At 36.8% G+C, this 22,396-nt stretch overlaps 1 protein-coding gene across 13 annotated transcripts in view; it reads right to left on the bottom strand.

Moving 5' to 3' along the window:
* Dock7 (dedicator of cytokinesis 7) overlaps positions 1 to 22,396 on the bottom strand; it is a 156,493-nt gene that overhangs the window by 126,031 nt on the left and 8,066 nt on the right. For all 13 annotated transcript variants that reach the window (XM_090334719.1, XM_090334707.1, XM_090334709.1 and 10 more), the window contains exons 2-7: positions 11,523 to 11,628; positions 8,333 to 8,508; positions 7,950 to 8,018; positions 6,339 to 6,468; positions 6,048 to 6,260; positions 4,696 to 4,781 (exon numbers count right to left, since the gene is read on the bottom strand). In XM_090334719.1, coding sequence (XP_090190845.1) covers positions 4,696 to 4,781; positions 6,048 to 6,260; positions 6,339 to 6,468; positions 7,950 to 8,018; positions 8,333 to 8,508; positions 11,523 to 11,628 — 780 coding nt within the window. The remainder of the gene's footprint in view (positions 1 to 4,695; positions 4,782 to 6,047; positions 6,261 to 6,338; positions 6,469 to 7,949; positions 8,019 to 8,332; positions 8,509 to 11,522; positions 11,629 to 22,396) is intronic.

Below are 22,396 nucleotides of genomic sequence, written 5' to 3'. Positions count from 1 at the left end.
TGCCTAGCACGTACGAAGACCCGGGTTTAATTCTTCGGTACCACATACACAGAAAAAAGCTGGAAGTGGTACTGAGGCTCAAGTGGTAGAGCTCTAGCCTTGAGAAAGTCCAAGGACAGTGCTCAGGCCCTGAGCTCAAGCCCAGGACTGCCCCCCCCAAAAAAAATATAGCTACAGAGAAATTCTGATTAGACACTAAAACATTCTCAATACAATGCACTTTCTACATCTGTACCTGTCTGTATTACACCTTTTTCTAAAATATACTTGTCCATACAGATTTTTCCATCACAGTCAAATACAGAGATGCAACCTTCCTTCATTTCTCTAGTTACCTTTCATATCATAGTATTTTATGTGTAATTGGCAGTATTTATTAGTTTCTCTCTAGTAATTGGGCTTTTATGTACATAAATGTGTTTACATGTTCATTTTTCAGTAAAGTTTTTAAAAATAAAGTACTTTTTTATACTATAAGTCAATGTAGAAAGCTTTAATATGCATTTAAAATATTCAGACAAGAGCCTTCAAAATTCCACCATATCAACTTATGGAAATAACCATTATTAATGACTTCGTGACTAATCTATCTAAACTTCTAAAAAATGAGTTTTCTATCTTACAATAGACACAATATTTGTTCATCTGCTGTATTATTATCTTTAAGTAGTTACACAAATAAGTTGCCATTTAACAAAGCAATTTCAGACTTTTTTTTTTTTTTTTTTTGGTCAGTCATGGCGCTCTTTTGTTCAAGGCTAGTACTCTTCCACTTGGCCTGTTGTGCCAAGATTGTCCCATGTTTTGGGAATGACCCCCTCCTCCCCTTGCTCAGGGCCCATGTACTTGAACCCCAAGTGGCAACAGCTTGATGCTCAGTGGTTAGACACGTGAGCTCTGATTAATCTTAAAGCGACCAGTGGTTTGAGTTACCAAACAGCCAATCAGGTGATTCTAACTATGGCATTCCCCTATAAAAGCTGTGTAAAATCCTTGTTCAGGGCCTCTTAGTGTTGCCTGCTACGGGTACGCAGAGGTCCGAGCCTAGACTCGTAATAAACAACCCTTGCTTTTTAGCTTTGACTGTGGCCTTTGGTGGTCTTTTCGGGGTTCTAGGAATTTGGGTACAACAAGCCACAGTGCCATTTCTGGCTTTTTGTTTATGTGGTGGTGAGGAATACAACACAGAGTTTCATGCATGATAGGCAAGCACTCTCCCACCAATCCACATTCCCAGCCCCAAAAAGCAGTCTATAAATACAATGCATCATGACCAATGTCAACTCTTTCAACTTTTTTTTTTTTGAGGGGGGAGTCAGTTCTAGGGCTTGAACTTGGGGCCTGGGCACTGTTCCTGAGCTCTTTTTGCTTAAGGCTAGTACTCTACTACTTTGAGCTCTACTTCTGGTTTTCTGGTGGTTAACTGGAGATAAGAGTCTCATGTACTTGCCTGCCCAGGCTAGCTTTGCACCATGATCCTCAGATCTCAGTCTCCTGAGTAGATAGGACTATAGGTAATGGTAGTCACCAGCACCCGGGAAATTTCACTATTTTTAATGTTGGCATAGTAATTTCCATTTTCTGAAATGTCAAAATTTGCAACACTATGCTTAAGTTGAGGTGTTTCTTTTACTCATAGAAACAATAGCTTATGTAGAATAAACAGAAAATATTTACTGATTGAAATACTGTATGCAAAGTTAGCTAAAACTCTAGAGAAGTGATTATCAACAAAGAATGATTCTGCACCCGAAGGACCATCAGGAAATAATAGCTAGAGAAATGATCTTTGTAGTTACCACAACAGCAGGAATGTTGCTAGCATTTCACAAGTACAAGATTAGAATGTACATTTTATATTATGCTATACAACGAGTTATAGGGACAAAAATATCAACACTGTTAGAATTATAATAACACCATTGAAAAGCAGTTCTTTTTTTTTTTAATTGTCGGGGTAATATATAGAGGAGTTACAGTTATAGCACTAGTTTGGGGTTTTTTTTTATCCCCCCTCCCAACTCCCTAGCACTAGTTTTTTAATCATAAGAGTTAACAGGGTATGTTCAAGAGACCATATTTCTAGTGGGCTGAAATTTGAATAAAAGACCATTTATAATAATTTACACAGTAGTGAGGGCAACAATATAAGGTGCTGTTAGCCAGAGCTAGCAACAATACAGTCATCACCAAACTGACTGACTGAGAATATGCAATGAAAAACCCAGAGAAGACAGAATAGAGGTTTCTCGATAGAAACCATAGCCATGGAGAGAAAAAAATGACTAAGTAGGGAAAATGAATAATCACTTCATCTCATTCTCTTTTGTCTAGCTTCTTGATGTGGTTTTTCTTACCAAAACCCAGACAGAAGCCAAAAGAAAAGGCATCTTAGTGACTGTCACTACTTGTCAGCTTCTTTATAATCTATTCTACAATCCTTGATGGTCTTACAATGAGTATTATTTCAGTAGATTTGTTTTCATGTAGTTACTGATTCCCCTTTTGGCCTATTTTTTTTTTATTCTGGATATCCCCACATTGTCAAATGTATACACTGGGATTACCTCCCATTCTATGGCTTGTCTTCATTCTCTTATGTCTACTAATGAACAAAAATTATCAATTTTAATGAAACAAAATGTATATGGATAGACCCATAGGTGTCAGTGGAAGACTACTCACCTAACACGCAATCCCATTTCCACAAGGAAGAAAAGGCCAAAAGAAAGAAAAGGTATGTAGAGATAGTACTTTTTGTAAGACATTAAAATTATTTTCCCATAAAGTCATAAAAATATTCCTAAAGTAGCTCTTAAAAACTTTATCATCTGTCTTTCAGATATGTGTCTACTATTAATTTGTAACTAACTTTTTGCATATGGTAAAAGGTAGTAAAGATTTCTTTTGTCATAGACAAATATACATACATACAGAGACAGGTAAGCAGACAAAAGCAAACTGACAGAAAATGATAGTGATGAAAGTGCTCTAAAATGTAGTATTATGAAAAGTAGACAGAATATAACAAAAACCACTAAATTGTATACTACGTGAATCGACTGGTGAACTTTAAATAAACTGGGTATAATCCAAGAAAAATAAATAACCTGTAAATGATATCTTAATAAAGCTGTCATTGTTTTAAGAAGTACCCTAAATTTTTGCCATGTAAATTTCCCAATCTACTGTATTCTGATATGGCAGCTAAATCCTATTGCTTTCTAGGGAGATAAATGTGACCTAAAACTAGACAATAGTGATTACTGCATAACACTATGAATATATACTCTTACTTTATTCATTTTCAGAAGATGAAGGTTGTAATGTATAAACTAAATTAGAATAAAGATGTTTTAAAATTGTAAATACAATAGCATGCACCCAGGGCTCATGACTGTGATCCTTGCTACTCAGAAGGCTTAGATCTGAGGATCAAGGCTCCAAGCCAGCTGGACAGGAAAGTCTGTAAGACTTTGATCTCAAATTAATCAGCCAGCTGTAGAGCTGTGGCTCAAGTGGTAGAAAAGCACTTAAGCAAAAAAGTTCAGGGACAGCACTCAGGACAAGTTTAAGCCCCAGGACTAGAGAAACACCCCCCTCCAAAAAAAAAAAAAAAAAAGAAGAAACCCACCGTATGATGTTTGGTGACGAGACATTCAAAACTATCTGAAGTATTTCTGAGAGATATACAAAAAGATCTGAGTATCTTTCACTTAAATCTACCTAAAAGTTTTTTGGATAAATGTAGCCAAGTATATAGTGTTGACCATAATCACACAGAAAAATGGTCTGTCTCTATGAGTTTTTTCTTTTAGAAACAATATTAATTGAAATATTTTTCTTATGTCAGAGTTAATAATGTGTAATATTAACAAATCATAACAAAAAGAACAGAGTTGATTTTTCTGTTGTTGACTGCTTAATACTGAGGATACCACTTAATTTCTACTAATCCTTTTGAATTTAACTTTCCTAATATGTAAAATGAAGAAATAGTATCTATCTTATAGAATTACTCTAAAGACAGCATGAAATAAAACATAAAACAATTTGTAAAGCAGAATATAAATTAAGATAAATCACATCAATGATGTTAGAAGTAACTTAACTTTTAAAGGCATGTCCCCAGGCCTTTTGTGTTTAGTGTATTTTTCAGACAGATTCTGGTGCTAACTTTGCTGGTCTCAAATTGCAATCCTCCCTCTGTATCCCTATTAGCAGGATTACAGAGATATGCTGCCACACCAAGCTTCATTTAACATTTTTAAAGAAGAAACCATAATACACTTCAAAATCACCAAAAACAAAGCTTTCATGTGAAAAAATATAAAACCAGTTCTTCAAAGATATATCTCAGTAGAGAATAGTTACTAGAGATTTCAGTGAATGTTTTGCTCAATTTTAAGACTAATTATATAGCTTCAACAAAGAATTATCTTTACTTGTGGACCAAACATGCTCTAAAGCTTAGCTTCATACATATTTATACATTATGTTGAATATGGATAATACATAAACTGAAGTATAAAAATTACTTCTCAATAAGTATATATATGTACATATAAGCATATAAGTATACATATAAGCACATAATTATACACATAAGTATAAAATCTATTGATATTTTGTTATGATAATAATCAAAATATTGCTCCAGAAAGTAAAGGTTATAACAATTGAAGAAATACTCACTTGAGTGACAGACATTTTACGAGAAGTCTTTGACCAAAATGTTCTTTGGGCACATCAGGAATACTAAGCCGTTCTATTGGTTCTTCCTGTAATTGACAAGCAACATCAAAATGACTTTGCTAATCATATTTTAAATTTTTGGGTGTTTGTGCCAGTCCTGGGGCCTGAACTCAGGGCCTGAGCACTGTCCTTGGACACTTTTGGTCAAGGCTAGTGCTCTGCCACTTGAGCCACAGCACCATCTGGCTTTTTCTGAGGATATGGTACTGAGGAATCAAAAACACAGGGCTTCGTGCATGGTAGGCAAGCACTCTACTACTAAGCTACACTACCAGCCCCTATTTTAATTTTTTTTTTTTTTTGCCAGTCCTGGGCTTGAGCTCAGGGCCTGAGCACTGTCCTTGGACCTTCTCGAGGCTAGATCTCTACCACTTGAGTCTCAGCACCACTTGCAGCTTTTTTGCTATGTATGTGGTACCGAAGAATCAAACCCGGGTCTTCGTGCATGCTGGGCAAGCACTCTACCAGTAGGCCAAACTCCTGGCCCTATTTTAGCTTTTTATAATTTATCTTTTAAAGAAATTTCTTTACTTCTGCCAGGCACAGTGGCTCACGCCTATAATCCTCGGTACTCAGGAGGCTGAGATCTGAGGCTCAAGGTTCAAAGCCAGCCCAGGCACAAGAGGACCTGAGATTCTTATCTCCAATTAACCTCTAGAAAATGGGAAGTGGGGTTTGGCTCTAGGGTAGGGCAGTAAGAGCTCAGGGACAGTGCCCAGCCCAGGCCCAGGGGTAAGGTGGTAGCTTTGAGCTGAAGAGCTCAGGGACAGTGCCCAGGCAGAGTTCAAGCCCCATGACCCACAAAAAAAGAAAAGAAATTTCTTTACTTCTGTGTTCACAAACGGGAAAAAATGACCTAACTGTAAAACACAGAAGTTTAATGACTTCTGGGGGCCGGGAGTTTGGCCTAGTGGTTAAAGTGCTTGCCTAGCATGCATGAAGACCGGGTTCGATTCCTCAGTACCACATACATAGAAAAAAGCCAGAAGTGGTGCTGAGGCTCAAGTGGTAGAGCTCTAGCCTTGAGAAAGTCCAAGGACAGTGTTCAGGCCCTGAGCTCAAGCCCAGGACTGGCAAAAAAAAAAAAAAAAGAAGAAGTTTAATGACTTCTGGTCGTGTGTGCTTAATTCACAGAAGTTACATGTTCTAGAATAAAAACTGCATTTCATTTATAAAAGTACAAATGTGTAAGTTTCAGTAAAACTGTTCCTGAAATTACTGAAATATATATAAATCATACTCCTAAAAGATATATCTTAACAATCACTTATTTTTATATGCCAAATCAGTACCTCATCTGGTGATGGGTGCAAAGCAAAAAGCTCCTTGTGGCGATTTGATTTCCTTTGCTCATCATTCTGACGGTCTATTTCTTCATTTGGAGTCCGATCGAGTAAATTAGGAAGCAAAGCATCGGGAAGTGAATTCTTCAAGTCAAAGATACTACAGGCCCAGCTACCTCTTGGAGTATCATCTATTGACATTGAACGTCTTTTAAGATCATCCTGTTATATAAAACATTAGATTATGAACACACTATTTTTAAATACATTCTTATATTCATTGAAGAATAAAAGTATTACTTGATCATCCTGATAGCTGTTGCCATCTGGAGCTTCATCAGATTCAAAGACTTGTTTGGGCAAACCCTTTTGCCTTTCTTTCTGTTTATCCAATGTATTGGGATTAAATCCTGTTCCCAGTTTATGATACCTATTCAAAATAAAATAAGAAAATAAACACCCCCTTTGGAGATTTTTCTTTTTTGCAGCATCATCATGTAATAAGCCAATTGTTCTCCACATTATTTCTCAACAAAGTAAAGATTTATTCTAGCAGTCTTGTGTGGGATAAACCAAACATTTAAAATTGTCTTGTTCAACACATTTTGAGTAATCAGCCAAAATTATTCCTTTTCTTTTCCTGTTCCTTTTCTTTTCCAGTAGATGTTCTGACAGATTTACAGGGCTTATGGCTCACTGTGCTAGTATGTAAAAAGATGTTGTGTACACAAGGCAACAAGAAAACATGATATTCAGACAGTTGCCAAATAGAATAATTATAGCACAAATACTGTGAAGACACCTGGCACTAGCAACCTGAGAAAGTATTAAAGTGTTACAAGGTTTAAAAAAAATTCTTCGCTATGCTAATTTTTAGGCCTGTTGAACATTCATGGAATCGTTAATGTAACTTATACAGACCCACTCAGGTGTTTTTTTGTGTGTCTTTAAAAGTCCAAAATATTTAAATTTTATGGTCAAATATGCAGTCAACAGCTGCTAGATTTTTCTTTATATATTAAATTTCTCATATGTCCTTTACTATTCTAATACCTAAGCTTGTGTGACCTCCAGTGCATATTAGACCACTGCATGAAAGAAAACATGTTGAATAAATTTGTGAGTTTTTAATAAATATAGAAAATCTGATATCTAAAAAATTTTTCTGTTCAAAACAAGAGCCAATCTTAGCTATACCTATAATCTTAGCTATTCAGAAGGCTGAAATCTGAATGTTTCTGTTCAAAGCCAGCTTAGAAAGAAAAATTCTCAAGACTCATATATCTAATTAGCCAAAAGCCAGGCAAGCACTCTACCACGAGGCCAAACTCCCAGTCCCACAAATAGCAAAAATGAGAAAAAGAAATTATTCACCAGTATTGACCCCATGATTTCCAAAAACGATGAGACTTCAAAAATCATTTATAATACTCATTTATATTAATATAAAAATATAATTCTCGGGGCTGGGAGTTTGGCCTATTGGTAGAGTGCTTGCCTAGCATGCACGAAGACCCGGGTTTGATTCCTCAGTACCACATACATAGAAAAAAGCCAGAAATGGTGCTAAGTCTCAAGTGGTTGAGTTCTAACCTTGAGAAAGTCCAAGGACAACGACTGGCAAGCCTACGACTGGCAAAAAAAAAAAAAAATATATATATATATATATTTCTCACAAATCTTGTATTTTAAGAAAAATAAGCAGAGTAATAAAACCCCCAAAAGGAAATATCTTTATACACAAAAAGTATCTATACAAGGTTCTATTTGTGCTTCTCTGACAATCTTGCATAAATGAACTTAAGTCTCATTTTATCTAATCCATTTATCTCAATATATTTTATCTCAATTTATCTAATCCATTTAGAAATTCTCAGTATTTTTACGTGTGAAAATAAATATCAAACTTACTTTCTGATCACAATTGCCCAATCTTCTGTATAACTTCTTATACAATCTCTAACATGTGGATCCATTTCACTGTTTTAAGAAAGAAAATATTTTTAGGATACTTTTTGGGTTTTTTTTTGTTGGTGATGGGACTTGAACTCTGGGGCCGGGCGTTGTCCTTGAGTTCTTCAGCTCAAGGCCACCACCCTACCCCTTGAGACACAGCACCATCTCACAGAAAATATATTTATAATGCAGAGAAGAAAGCAATGATTGTTATGAGCTTGGCTTCAATCATTTTTGTTCTTACAACAGAAAACAAAAATAGGTAACATCTAAATTAAAAAAATATGTTAAGTCTTCATAAGAATAAATACAAACAACAAAAAGCAAATCTTTCTTACCTTTCTTCAGGTACAGCTGAAACAAGGGTTCTGCAGTCCCTAGGACTATAAACAACTTCAATATCATCAGGAGGAAATTCAATCAAATCTCTTAGTGGCCCAGAATCCACAGCTAAAGGGTGAGTGATGAGGTAATCTTCCAAATCCACGGGCTCTACTGCTTCAGAAAGGGGCACCTTTATAAACAGAAGTAGGAGTGAAAGTAGGCAGAAAGGGAGTGGGGAATGGAAGAATCTTCAAACTTTAAAACAAAAATTTCAACAGATAACCAAATGCACTTTTTAATAGCACATGTTGTCCTTCTATTGCTTCATACTTATCCTATAACATTCACAAAGACACTACAAAACCTAACTGTTCTGAATTCCTGAGGTCTTATTGAAATGATTCTTTTCCTAATTTTGGAATTTTCAATGTTAAGTTTCTAAATAATGCTTTTACTTGATTTGTTATATTGTTGATTATTTAAGTACAACCAAACTGGTAGGCAAACAACGGTGCTCCAAATAATTTCCCACATCCAAATCCATGAACCCTACACATTAGAATAAGAACATTATCCTGGATTACACAGATGGGCCCTAAATGTCCACCCATATTGTCATTTATATTCTTATATGAAAATAGGGAGATTTGAGCACATAGAGTCAAAAAAAAAAAAGATGGAGTAGAGAGAAATTAGAGCATTTTAGCCTTAATGGTATTTGATTCTGTCACAGGTGAAATGCCAGAAGCAACCAGAATGTAGAGGAAGCAAAGAACTGATTAGCCTCTACAACTTCTGAAAGGATTATAGCTCTGCCAAAAACCTGATTTCAGTCCAGTGATACCAACTTCAAAATTCCAGCCTCTGCAAGTAAAAAAGAATAAATTTCTATAGAATTTTAAGCCACAGAAAAACCCTAATAAAGTATTTGCAATAAGAAAAAAATTCACTGTACTTTTAGCCAGGCTGAGAGTAACTTTTTTGCCAGTCTTAGATCTGAAACTTGGGCTTGGACACTGTCCCTGAGCCTCTTTGTGCTCAAGGCTAGTATTCTACCACTTGAGCCACAGTGCCACTTCTAGCTTTTTCTAAGTAGTTTACTGAAGAGTCTCACAGACTTTCCTACCTGGGCTGGCTTTGAAACATGAGGATCTTTACCTCCTAAGCCTCCAGCATCAAGCTGAAAATAACTTTTTAATAAGATATCCTGCTTCTTATTAATTCAATAAAAAATCATTTAGGCAAACTATGAAATATGTGTAATAGATGTATAGTTACAGATAATAAATAAATACAAGTTTCTTCTCAAGATGTTCAAATGAAATAGAAACACAAAAATCTGCCTGCATGTTATTAAGAAGGTGCCTTGGGCTGGGAATGTGGCCTAGTGGTAGAGTGCTTGCCTAGCATGCATTAGGCCCTGGGTTCAATTTCTTGGTACCACCAAAGCAAAAAGTAAATTAAAATTGTAAGTACCTTAATAATAAAAATAGCACATAATAAATAATGCATTGGTCTATATATAACAGGTGGGATAACATTTTAAAGATATTAAGTAAAATAACTGACTAGTCAGGTGCCAGTGGCTCATGTCTATAATCCTAGCTACTCAAGAGGCTGAAGTCTAAGGATAACGGGTCAAAGCCAGCTTGGACAAGAAAGTCTGTGAGGCAGTTATCTCTAATAAGCTACCTAAAACACCAGAATTGAAATTGTGGCTCAAATGGCAGTATGCTAGCCTTGAGCTTAAAAAGATTCGGAGAGAGGGCCCATCCTCTGAGTTCAAGTCCCAGGACCAACAACCAAAAAAAAATTTTTTTAATTTAATGAGTAGGACCAGGAGTTTTGCCTAGGGGTAGAGTGCTTGCCTAGCTAGCATGCACCAAGACCCGGGTTTGATTCCTCGGTACCAAATACATAGAAAAAAGCTGGTAGTGATGCTGTGGCTCTAGTGGTAGAGCACTAGCCTTGAGAAAGCCCAAGGACAGTATTCAGGCCCTGACTTCAAGCCCCAGGACTGGCAAAAAAAAAAAAAAATTAATGACTAGTCCATTGTAAATACTGAAAAGACAGTAACTATTATTATCATTATCAAAAATGTATAATTATGGGGCCGGGAGTTTGGCCTAGTGGTAGAGTGCTTGCTTAGCATGCACAAAGACCCGGGTTCAATTCCTTGGTACTACATACATAGAAAAAAGCCAGAAGTGGTGCTGAGGCTCGAGTGGTAGAACTCTAGCTTTGAGAAAGTCCAAGGACAGTACTCAGGCCCTGAGCTCAAGCCCAGGACTGGCAAAAAAATAAAAAATAATAATAATAAATAAATGTATAATTATCATAATCATAAAAATACAAATTGATAAATATATCTAAGATACTGTTAAGAAACTGAATTAAAAGTAAGGTATGGCGGTGCATACTCAGAAAAGCAGAGACATGAGGATTACAGGTAATATTTCAAGACCCCTTTTTTATTTGAGGGATGGGGGTTATACTGGTGATTAAACTCAAAAATTTATGCTTGACAGGTGGACATTCTATCACTAAAGTCATAGCCCATCCTCTTGCTTTTAATTTTTCAGACAGGCTTTCCTACTTTTGCCTGAACCATGTTAGATTGCAGTCCCTCCACTGTCTCCTGAGAAGCTAAGATTATAGCTATGAATCACCATACCAGTTTATTTTAGAAATAGTCTTACTGTTTCCTATGCTGGGATTATAGTAATGTACCCCTATGCTCAGGTACAAAAGATTCCTATATTTCATATAACACTAATATAAAGTTCTAAATATGAAATTCTAGTTAAATTAAATCCTGACTAAAGTTTCAGAGTTGACTAGTAAACCAACACTTCTATAACACTCCCTAAACCCTTTTCCCAATCAGACTTCCACAAGTGGAAACAAATAAGTTTATAAGACTAATGATGGAATCCAACTTATTGGCTCATGTCTTGCCATTACTTTTTTTTTTTTTTTTTGTCCTCAGGATTGTCCTTGGATTTTTCTCAAGGCTAGAACTCTACCACCTGAGCCTCAGCACCACTTCTGGCTTTTTCTAAGTATGTGGTACCAAGGAATTGAACCCGGGTCTTTGTGCATGCTAAGCAAGCACTCTACCACTAGGCCAAACTCCCGGCCCGCCATTACTTTTGTAAGACCTGCTCAGGAATACATCTGTAGCATGCCAAAGATGTTACTTACTGTGGTGTGGTGAGACAGACTGCTGACTATGTTGAGGTTTTTGAGCAACTGGGGAGAACCACTATACTGTCCAGAAATCTGCTTTCTAACTTCAGCTGCCACCGTTCTAAGAAAGCAACAACAACAAAAAGCAATCAGTGTAATTAATTATACATTATTTTAAAAGCTCATGTACAATAGATAGAAGTAAATTAAAGATTCATTTAAAGAACAATGAAGTCATATTAGTAAGACTATAAACTTATAAAAGAATTTCAGGAAATCGTTTTCTAGCTTATATATGAAAACATGTTAAGAATGCTGATGTAGAGTACAAGGATTACCATCAATGTATATGAGGCATTTAAAAATTATGCCTTTGCTAGGTGCTGATGGCTCACACCTGTAATCCTAGCTACTCAGGAGATTGAGATCTCAGGATTACAGTTCAAAGCCAGTCCAGGCAGGAAAATCTGTGAGGCTCAGGAAACCAGAAATGCAGCTGTGGCTTACAGTGGCAGAGCACTATCCTTGAGTGAAAAAGCTAAGGGACAGTACCCAGGCCCTGAGTTCAAGCCCTATAACCAACAAAAAAACAAGTAAATAAAATATACATTTTTTTGGCCTGTCCTGAGGCTTGAACTCGGGGCCTAGCCATTTAAGCTTTTGTTGTTCAAAGCTAGCATTTTACCACTTGAGCCAGTTACACTTCCAGCTTTTTGGTCATTAACTGGAGGTAAGAGTCTCCAGTTGAACCACGATCCTCGTATCTTAGCTTCCTGAGTAGCTTGGATTACAGGCATGAGCCATTGGCACCCTACTAAAATATGGCATTTTAAGAACCATAATTATTATCTATACAGCTGGAAGCTATTAAAAAATGTATAGGTTAAAAGGTGCTTGGGCCGAGAATGTGGCCTAGTGATACAGTGCTTGCCTAGTTTGCATGAAGCCCTAGGTTGGATTCCTCAATATCACATACACAGAAAAAAGCCAGGAGTGGTGCTGTGGCTCAAATGGTAGAGGGCTATTCTTGAGAAAGCTCAAGGACAGTGCCCAGCCCCTGAGTTCAAACCCCAGGACTAGCAAAGAAAAAAAGAAACAAAGAAAAGAAATACTGTACATTTTAACATATTCATGTTAAAACATGTGTGTTTGTCTTTTAATATATACATAGTTTTGATAAATACATATGTATAAATAAATATATAGGGGTTTAGGGTTTTCTTACATATATGTGTGTACATTTTAATAAATATATAGTTGTAAAAATATTTATATCTAAATATATAAACATATTTATACAAATATAGATATAGAGATTTTGGTTTCTTAATAATACATGCAGATGTGGGAGTTTGGCCTAGTGGTATAGTGCTTGTCTAGCATGAACAAATACCTGGGTTCCATTCCTCAGTACCACAAACATAAAAAAGCCAGAAGTGGTGCTGTAGCTCTAGTGGTAGAGCTCTATCCTTGAGAAAAAATCTAAGGACAGAGCTCAGGCCCGGAGCTGAAGCCCAGAACTGGCAAAAAAAAATAGTAATAATAATACATGCAGATGTGTACATTTAACACTGCATGTATACATATATTTTTCTATAAATATAGATATAAGGGTTTGAGGGGCGGTTGCCAGTATTGGACTTGAACTCAGCCTCATGCACTTGTTCAGCTTGCCAACTGGCTTAGCTGGTGTTTGAACCACTCGTGTATATTTTAAAAATGTATCAATTCTAAAATAATTTCTAACAAATGAACATACAGTAACAAGAAAAACAAATCTTCTTTTCTCTTTAATACCACTGCTTCTCATTTATGACTCTGAAAACTACTCCTTATTTTTTACCTACTAAACAATGTCTTTCCACCACACCAACAATATACTAATATTACTGTAATAATGATTTCCCTAACTTACCCAACCTTTCATATCCCTCCCACATTCCCATCAAACATAAAAGGTTTTCCCTTCTATATTAATCAATCATTTTCTGGGGTTTTTGAGAGGAGAATGTGATACTGGGTTTGAAATTAGGACTTCACATCTACTAGGCTGACTCTCTACCACCTGAGACAAGCCCTGGTTATTTTTTTATATACAGTCTTGCTTTCTGTACCCAGGAGCAGACTTGGACTAAGATTCTGTTTTGCTTCCTACCACAGCAAAGATAACATAAATATGCCACCACATCCAGCTTCTATTTAAATGATCTTGTAGATTTTTCTGCCCAGGCTAGCCAGGAACTGAAATACTCCTAATCACAGACTCCCATGTAGCTAAAAGGAAAGGTTTACACTATAGCACTTATTATTGGTTGAAAAAAGGTCTTATGTGTATGCCCAAAGCAGCCTCAAATCACAATACTCCCAATTTCTGCTTCTGGAGTAGCTAATATTATAGGTATGAGACACTAGCACTAAGCTTGTTCCAGTTGTTTTTTTTTTTTTGAAGTAGTGTCGAATTTTTCCCCTAAACCAGCCTGGATAATAATCTTACCACACCTATTGTAAGTGGGATTGGAGGTGCATGACACTGTTGATATGAGATCTCATAGTTTTTTGCCCAAGCTGGCTTCAAATCCAAATCGTCCTGATGACAACTAGGATAACGAGTATACTCAATCATGCCATTATTGGTAGAGATGGCATCTGTGAAACTTTTTGTCTAGGGCAGCCTTAAACTAGAATCCTCATGATCTCCACCTCTAAAGGCTCATGCCTGTAATCCTAGCTACTCAGGAGGATGAGATCTGAGGATCAAGGTTCAAAGCCAGCCCGCACACAAAAGGACCTGAGACTCTTTATCACCAATTAACCCCTAGAATGGGAAATGGGGCTTGGCTCAAGGATAGGATGGTTGCTTTGAGCTGAAGAGCTCAGGGACAGTGCCCAGACCCAGAGTTCAAGCCTCATAACCCACAAAAAAGGAAAAAAGAAAGAAAGAAAGAAAGAAAGAAAGAAAGAAAGAAAGAAAGACAGACAGACAGACTTAAATAAATTAATTCAGGCAAGAGTAACCAAAAATCCAGCAATTTACTTGGGTTTTTAGAGTAAAATTCAAATATCAAGATTTTCATGTAAATTTACTGTCTCAAAACTGCCTAAAAATACCACATATCTCTAAAATTCTTATAACATTTACCAGCTGGAGCCAGTGGCTCACACCTGTAATCTAGTTACTCAGAAGGTTGAGATCTGAGGATCATGGTTCAAAGCCAGCTTGGGTACAAAAGTCTGTAAGATTCTCCAATTAATCACCAAAAAACTGGAAGTGGCACTGTAACTCAAGTGGTAGAGTGCTAGCCTTGAGCGGAAGAGCTCAGGGACAGCACCCAAGCCCAGAGTCCAAGCCCCACACCGATTAAAAAGAAAAGAGAAAAGGAACATTTACCAAACCCTAACTCTTATTTTCTACTTTCCTACTTATTTTTTCCATACTTCACACATACTCTACTAAAACAGAGGGAATGGCTGTATTCATCTTTTTTCTCTACAATATTTACCATACAACAAGATGCAGGTGTCTAATACCTGTAATCCTAGCTACTCTGGAGGCTGAGGATTGAGGCTTAAATGTACTGAACAGTGCTGCCAAACCTATAGACAAATGGAGTAAACCACAAAGGCACTACCAAAACAACACATAAAAAGTCTTTATTTGAAAAATCAGGATTGTTTAAAAGCCCTAAGATTCCAAAGTGTTCATTGGTTCTTGAGGCACACAAATGTGGCTGCACTATATGATCACATGCACGCCAATACCAGGTTTGAACTCCAGGCCTTGCACTCTCACTTGACTTTTTCCACTCATCACTAGTGTTCTAACACTGTAATCACACCTTCACTTCTAGTGCTTTTGCCTCAAATTTATCTGCTTGGGCTGGCTCTGAACCACAATTCTCAGATATAAGTCTCCTGAGTAGCTATGATTATAGACAAAAGCCACTGATACTTGGCTTAGTATTTCAAATTTATTTAAGTAAATGGCATTTCTAAAACAAGAATAGTTTAGACATGAAAATAGCTCTACAGGTCACTAGTCTCTATATTTCTTAGATTCCACAAACTATAAATAAAAACATTCAGTGAATCCTAAATCATGAACTAAGTAACTTTCCTCATTATGTTAGAAATAATTTTATTAAGGAGACAATGTAACATATACAAAACAAACCACTATGCATAAATTTTGTGTAACAAATACATAACCACAGCCAATATCTAACCTATACCAATGACTACTAAGCTGTTACTTCTGTATTTTCTAAATCCTGCCTTTTGTTCTTTAATCTCTTCTAAAAATGAACCTTATTTTCTTCCTTTTATCCCATGCATATGAAATGACAGAAACCTGATGGCCCAGATTCTGGGTCAGCTAGAAGACAATTTTTAGAATTTTCTCAAACCAATGGTTGAATTCAGAACATTTTGGTCCTAGTTAGAATTTCCAGCTTAGTCTCACAAAAATCTTACTTCCAAATATTATCCAAATTTAACATATAATCTTTTCCCCAGGAATCTAAAATACCTTCTTCCCTCTTTTACATGCAATCATTTCACCCACTTAGTGCACATTCTTATGAGCTCAAGATATAATTAAAAAGTTTTGATATACCAGGCACCAGTGGCTTATACCTGTAATCTTAGCTACTCAAGAGGTTGAGATCTGAGGATCAGGATTCAAAGCTAGCCTGGGAAGGAAAGTCCATAAGACTGTTATCTCCAATAAACTATTCAGGAAAGCTCAAGTGGTAGCATGCTAGTCTTGAACACAAAGAGGATCAAGATCAGGGCACAGGCTCTAAGTTCAAGCCTCAGGACCGGCAAAAAAAAAAAAAAAAAAAAAAAAGGAAAGTTTTTATTTAATGATGTTATTTTTTAAGACTCCAGATACCAAATTAGCTCAACTTCTTTTTCTTTTCCTGGTACCAGTCCTGGGTCTTGAACTCAGGGTCTAGGTACTGTCCCTGAGCTTTTTTGCTCAAGGCAAATGCTCTTCCACTTGAGCTTCTGGCTTTTGGCAACTAATTAGAGATAAGTCTCATGGTCTTTCCATCTTAGGCAAGCTTGGAACTTTGATCCTCAGATCTCAGCCCGCTGAGTAGGCTAGGATTGAGCTACTGGCACCTATCTAGCTCAATTTCTTTACAAATGACTTAAAGTACTTTTCATTTATGTTTTAAAAGTTAAATCAATATTCACAGTTGCCAAAATGTAGAAGCAACTAAGCTGTCCTTTGATGAGTGAATGAATACAGGAACTGCAGTACATCTGTACAAAGGAATATTACTCATAAACTTAAAAAAAAAAAGCTACTGAAGAGGATAAGTGGAAAAAAAACTAGACTGGATGGGCTATATACTCTATGATTCCAACTACATGACACACTGGAAAAGCAAAACAACAGAAAAAGTGAGAAGGTAAGTGGTTCTCAGGGGATAAAAAGGAGAAAGGGGTGATGAACAAGTAAAATACAAGGATGCCTAAAGCAGTGAAATTATTGTTTGACAATGGTGAATGCATATCAATACATATTTACCAAAATCTATAAAATATGTACCACAAAATATAAACTATAATGTATCTACATCTTTACTTCATAATAACACTATTGACGGTGCCTAGGCCCAATGTTCAAGCCCTATGACTAGCAAAGCAAAGGAAAAAAAAAAAAGAATCAGAGCAGTTTGAATGTGGCTCAAGCAATTAGAGCACCTGCCTAGCATGCTTGAAACTCAGTCCAACATCTCTCTCTCTCTCTCTTTCTCTCTCTCTCTCGCTCTCTCTCTACCACATTAATGCAATGTTAATAGGGGACACATAGGAGATTAATATATAATATATATATATATTCCATACTCTCCACTAATTTGAATAAGCCTAAGTCAGCTCTGCCAAAAAGGCCATTAATTTAGAAGTATTAAAAACAAATAAAAAAAGGATACCTGGGCCGGGTGTTTGGCCTAGTGGTAGAGTGCTTGCCTAGCATGCACGAAGACCTGGGTTCTATTTCTTGGTACCCCACATACATAGCAAAAAGCCAGAAGTGATGCTGAGGCTCAAGTGGTAGAGTGCTAGCCTTGAGAAAGTTCAAGAACAGTGCTCAGGCCCTGAGCTCAAGCCCAGACCAAAAAAAAAAAAAGGATATCTTTCAACAGAGGAAAGGAAGGAATGGAAAGAAGAGAAGAGCTTCAATAAGCAATCAAGAGGTTAGAGTTGGAATTGGAGAGGGAATGAAATCTCTGAGGAGAACAGACTGTATAGAGAACAAAGGGCACATTCTATAAAGTGCACTGGCATGAAAAGATAGAACATTCACTTCAGCTGTGGCTTCCATTAGACCTTTTCAATAAAGCCAATATAATGTGAGTATTCATTATCATGTTTAAAGTCCTTACATTTCTGACCTATTTGTCAAAATTGAGGCAACAGAAGAGGCCTTTAAAAAGAGACATGGAGGGCCAGCAGTTCAGACTAGTGGTAGCATGCTTGCCTAGCATGCACAAAGACCCAGGTTTGATTCCTCAGTATCACATACACAGAAAGAGCTGCAAGTGGTGTTGTGGCGCAAGTGGTAGTGCAATAACCTTGAGGGAAGCCCAAGGACAGTGCTCAAGCCCAGAGTTCATGCCCAGGACTGACAAAAGAGGTGGGGAGGGGAAATAAGTGTTCTATGGCTCTCTACCTCAGTACTGCTACTCTACCTAACAATTTTATCACTGCCTCGGTATTTCTGGAGCTAAACTGCAAGTCATTGGAATAGCAAACTACTGTTTATTTAAACAAAGTCAAATGATTCAATTGTTAAGATATCACATTACTCCATAAATAGCTAAGAAAGATAATCCTTGCCAATTAATCATCATGTAATTGACTTAGACTTACTTTAGATATTAAACTGAGAAACTTAAATTAACTATAGTAATAAAATATATTACATATATTAAATATATGCATATTATATATTAAATAAAATATGTTAAATATAAAGATGTTATCACCAGGCTGGGAGTTTGGCCTAGTGGTAGAGTGCTTGCCTAGCATTCACAAAGGTTGGGGTTCAATTCCTTGGTACCACATACACAGAGAAAAAAGCTAGAAGTGGTGCTGAGGTTCTATCCTTGAAAAAGTCCAAGGACAGACCCTGAGCTCAAGCAAAGGACTGGTGAAAAAATAATAATTATTATTAATAATTTTAAAAATATTTTAAAATATTTTTAAAAAGATGTTATCACCACTTTAGGAATCTGTTTCCTGTATTTCATGGACAGTTAAGTAAAACAATAAGGCATTATCTTTATGTTCCTTCTAAGTCTGATTATAGTGTTTGGGAACACAGAAGACTGAACCAGAAGCCGGGCATGGTGGTTCACACCTGTAATCCAGGAGGCTGAGAACTGAGGATGGCAGTTCCAAGCCAACCTAGGCACTAAAGTCTGTGAGACTATTATCTCCGATTAATCACTAGAGAAAACTGGAAATAGCGCTATGGCTCCAGGGGTTGGGCAGTAGCCTTGAGCTGAAGAGCTCAGGGTCAGCATCCAGGCCTAGAGTTCAAACCCCATGACCAACAACAACAAAGACTGAACCAGAATAACTACTAAAAGCTCAGAAAAACTAAAATATATAAAAATTGATGTGGAAGCAAAAGAACACAACAAAATAGTCTTTCTACATAATATATTTAACACTTAAGAGATAGCCCTAATGTGAAATGTTCAGAAAGGGAAAGTCTAGAGATAATGTACGATTAGCAGTTGTCTAGAGTTCAGGGTAAAAACAAGAGTGACTGAAAACTGGCATGAAATGCTTTTCTTTTTTGGGGGGGGCGGGGTGATAGAAACACTCTAAACTTGTATTACACATGATAGTTTCATGACTGTAAATGAATAACTGTATAGTGTGTAAAATACTTCAATAGGGTTTCAAACAAGGTTTTTGTTTTGTTTTTCAAAGAGACTGAGTACAGTTGGAACAATTCCATAAAGATAAGAAAGTCTAGGCAGGTGCTCATACCTGTACCCTTAGCTACTTAGGAAGCTGAGATCTAAGGATGATAGTTCAAAGCAAGCCCTGGCATGAAAGTCTGAAAGTCCATTGGATTTTTATCTCTCATTAACCACCAGAAAACCATCAGTGGCCTAAGTGGCACTGTGGCTCAAAATGGTAAGAGTACTAGCCTTGAACTGAAAAGCTCAGGGTCAGTGCCCAAGCCCAGAGTTCAAGCCCCAATACCGACAAAAAAAAAAAAAAAAGGTAAGAAAGAATCCATATTAGAAAAAAAAATTATGAGGGCCAGGAGTTTGGCCTAGTGATAAAATGCTTGCCTAGCATACACGAAGACCAGTGTTTGATTCCTTGGTACCACATACATAGAAAAAAGCCTGAAGTGGTGCTGAGGCTCAAGTGGTAAGCTCTAGCCTTGAGAAAGTCCAAGGACAGCGCTCAGACCCTGAGCTCAAGACCAGGACTGGCAAAAAAGAAAAAAAATTATGAGGAAGAGATAGAGGAAAGGTTCAAGTACAGTCACAAAAGATCTGTATCCTAATACCCTATTCTACAAACCTTGAATCTTTACAAAAATAGAAATCACTGCTGGGAGTTTGGCCTAGCAATAGAGTGCTTGCTTAGTATGCACAAAGATCCGGGTTCGATCCTTCAGTATCACATACATAGAAAAAAGCCAGAAGTGGTGCTGAGGCTCAAGTGGTAAGCTCTAGCCTTGAGAAAGTCCAAGGACAGTGCTCAGATCCTGAGCTCAAGACCAGGACTGGTAAAAAAAAAATTAATAATAACAATAATAGAAATAACTGTTTTTCTGATGCCATTGAGTACAGACTGAGAAGAAAGCATGAGAACTTCAAAAGTAAAAACCATGTAGACAGGCTACAAATTGGCATTAAGATCTAAAGCCAACTTTTAAATTAAAACCTGAGAAAAAAGTAATAGACTTGGTTGGGGGATGCTCTGAAGCAGGAGGCAGGGAAAGAAGAAGTATAAATGAGGAGGAATATGGTAGAAATAGATTTTTTTGTAACTCTGAAAATAAAAGAATGAATCCTCTCAAAAGTAGTTTGGGTAAAAAGGGGAGGAAAAATGCAAGAGTAAGATCAATTGGAATACATTGTAAATGTGTGAAAGTGTAACAATGAAATGCCCTCCTGTATTACCAATTCAAGCTAATTTTTAAAATAAATAAGGGGAAGGGAATCTACAGATAGCTAGCATCAAGTTATACTGCTTTCCTTTGGATTTCGTCATTCCCATTTAAATTTCAGGTGTGATGAACATTAGCTCTGAATTTAAAAGAATATCAGGTGTTTAGGTGGGACTAGTAATCCAATACTCTTATCTTCCTTCTTTATGTTAGAAACCCTTTCTTTGCAGTAAACTTTCAGTTAGCAATTCCTTCCTTGAGATTCAGGTGGTGCTAACACCATATTCCCTTCTCAAATCAAAGACAAAGGCAAGAGACTCAGGATTGGCAGACTCCTCCACATCCCTAAAGAAAGTGGTTGGTTCAAATAAGTACATGTGACCTGAAGCAAACCAATAATTAAGTTTCCAAATTGTCTCTAACAGAACTACTCTAGCAGGATTTTAGCCTGGGACTGTCAATCTCATTGAATTGGCCAGTCCTGGGATTTGAACTGTCCTTACACACTTTTTGCTCAAGGCTAGTGCTCTGCCACTTGAGCCACAGCAGCCCTTTTTCAGTGTATGTGGTAGGGAGGAATAGAATCCAGGGCTTCGTGCATGCAAGGCAAGCATTTTACCACTATGATACACTCCTCGCCCTCAGTGGATTTATTTCATGCAGAATCTACACAAGAAATGAAGCTAACAGATCTATCTGGATCCCCATCTCTAATATATTAAATTACACAAATGAAAAAAACTCTTCAGAAAAAAGCCAATGAAAAAGTAATGAGATATCCAGAGTATTGTCTAAAGGATCCAAATGATGCAATCACAGAAGAGTTAGTTCTGGAAAGAATGGGCAGGAGAAAGTGGCAGATAAATTTGCTCTTTTTAACATGAGAAAGGGTATCAATGTGTGAGAAGTAATGTACCTACTGTCTGAAGAATATAACTGTAACCCCTCTATACATTACAATTAAAAAATTCCCTCTATTTCCAGAATCCTACCAACTAATATAAGGAACTATTACTATTAATATAAGGAACTTTACAGCCAAGCAAGCACATCATCAAATAATCTCTCCCCAGCAATTTGTGAAGGAATGGTCAAAGAGATTATGTATCAAATTATATTGTTTCCTATCTTTTTCCCTCATTTACCTTTTCTCTTAATCCTGATGCTCTGGGATTGTGTTTTCCAAATAAAACATTAATTCCTATTCTAGGCTCCTGTTTCTAGAAATGTAAAATAAAAGACTAAAAAAATTTTTTTTTAATTGGTTGATTGTGGGACTTGAACTCAGGGTCTGGATGTTGTCCGAGTTTTTCTACTCAATGCTAGTGCTCTGCCACTTCGAGCAACAGTGCCACTTCCAGTTTTCTGGTAGTTAATTTGAGATACAAGTCTCATGGATTTTCTTGCTGGGCTGACTTCAAACCACAATTCTCAGATGTCAGCCTCTTGAGCAGTTAGGATTACAGGTGTAAGCCACCAGTGTCTAGCTTCTAATATCATATAATCATTTTTATCTTATTGTGTATAAAATTTTCACTATTTTACCTTTTAATTAGTAGATATTTGTACTATGAGGGTCTTTTTTAAGCCAATACTGAGGTTTAAACTCAGAGCTTAAGCCTCTCACTCAATTTTCTTGGTTCATTACTACTGCTTGAGTCGTCTCTAGTTTCAGCTTTTTGGTGGTTAGTTGGAGCTAAAACATCTGGAGGATATTTCTGTCCAGACCAGCTCT

The sequence above is a fragment of the Megascapheus bottae genome, chromosome 6 (genome assembly GCF_031878675.1).
Source record: "Megascapheus bottae isolate mThoBot1 chromosome 6, mThoBot2.hap1, whole genome shotgun sequence".
Taxonomy (NCBI): domain Eukaryota; kingdom Metazoa; phylum Chordata; class Mammalia; order Rodentia; family Geomyidae; genus Megascapheus; species Megascapheus bottae.
The sequence above is the reverse complement of the archived record's forward strand: the minus strand, read 5'-3'. Positions and strand labels throughout refer to the sequence as shown.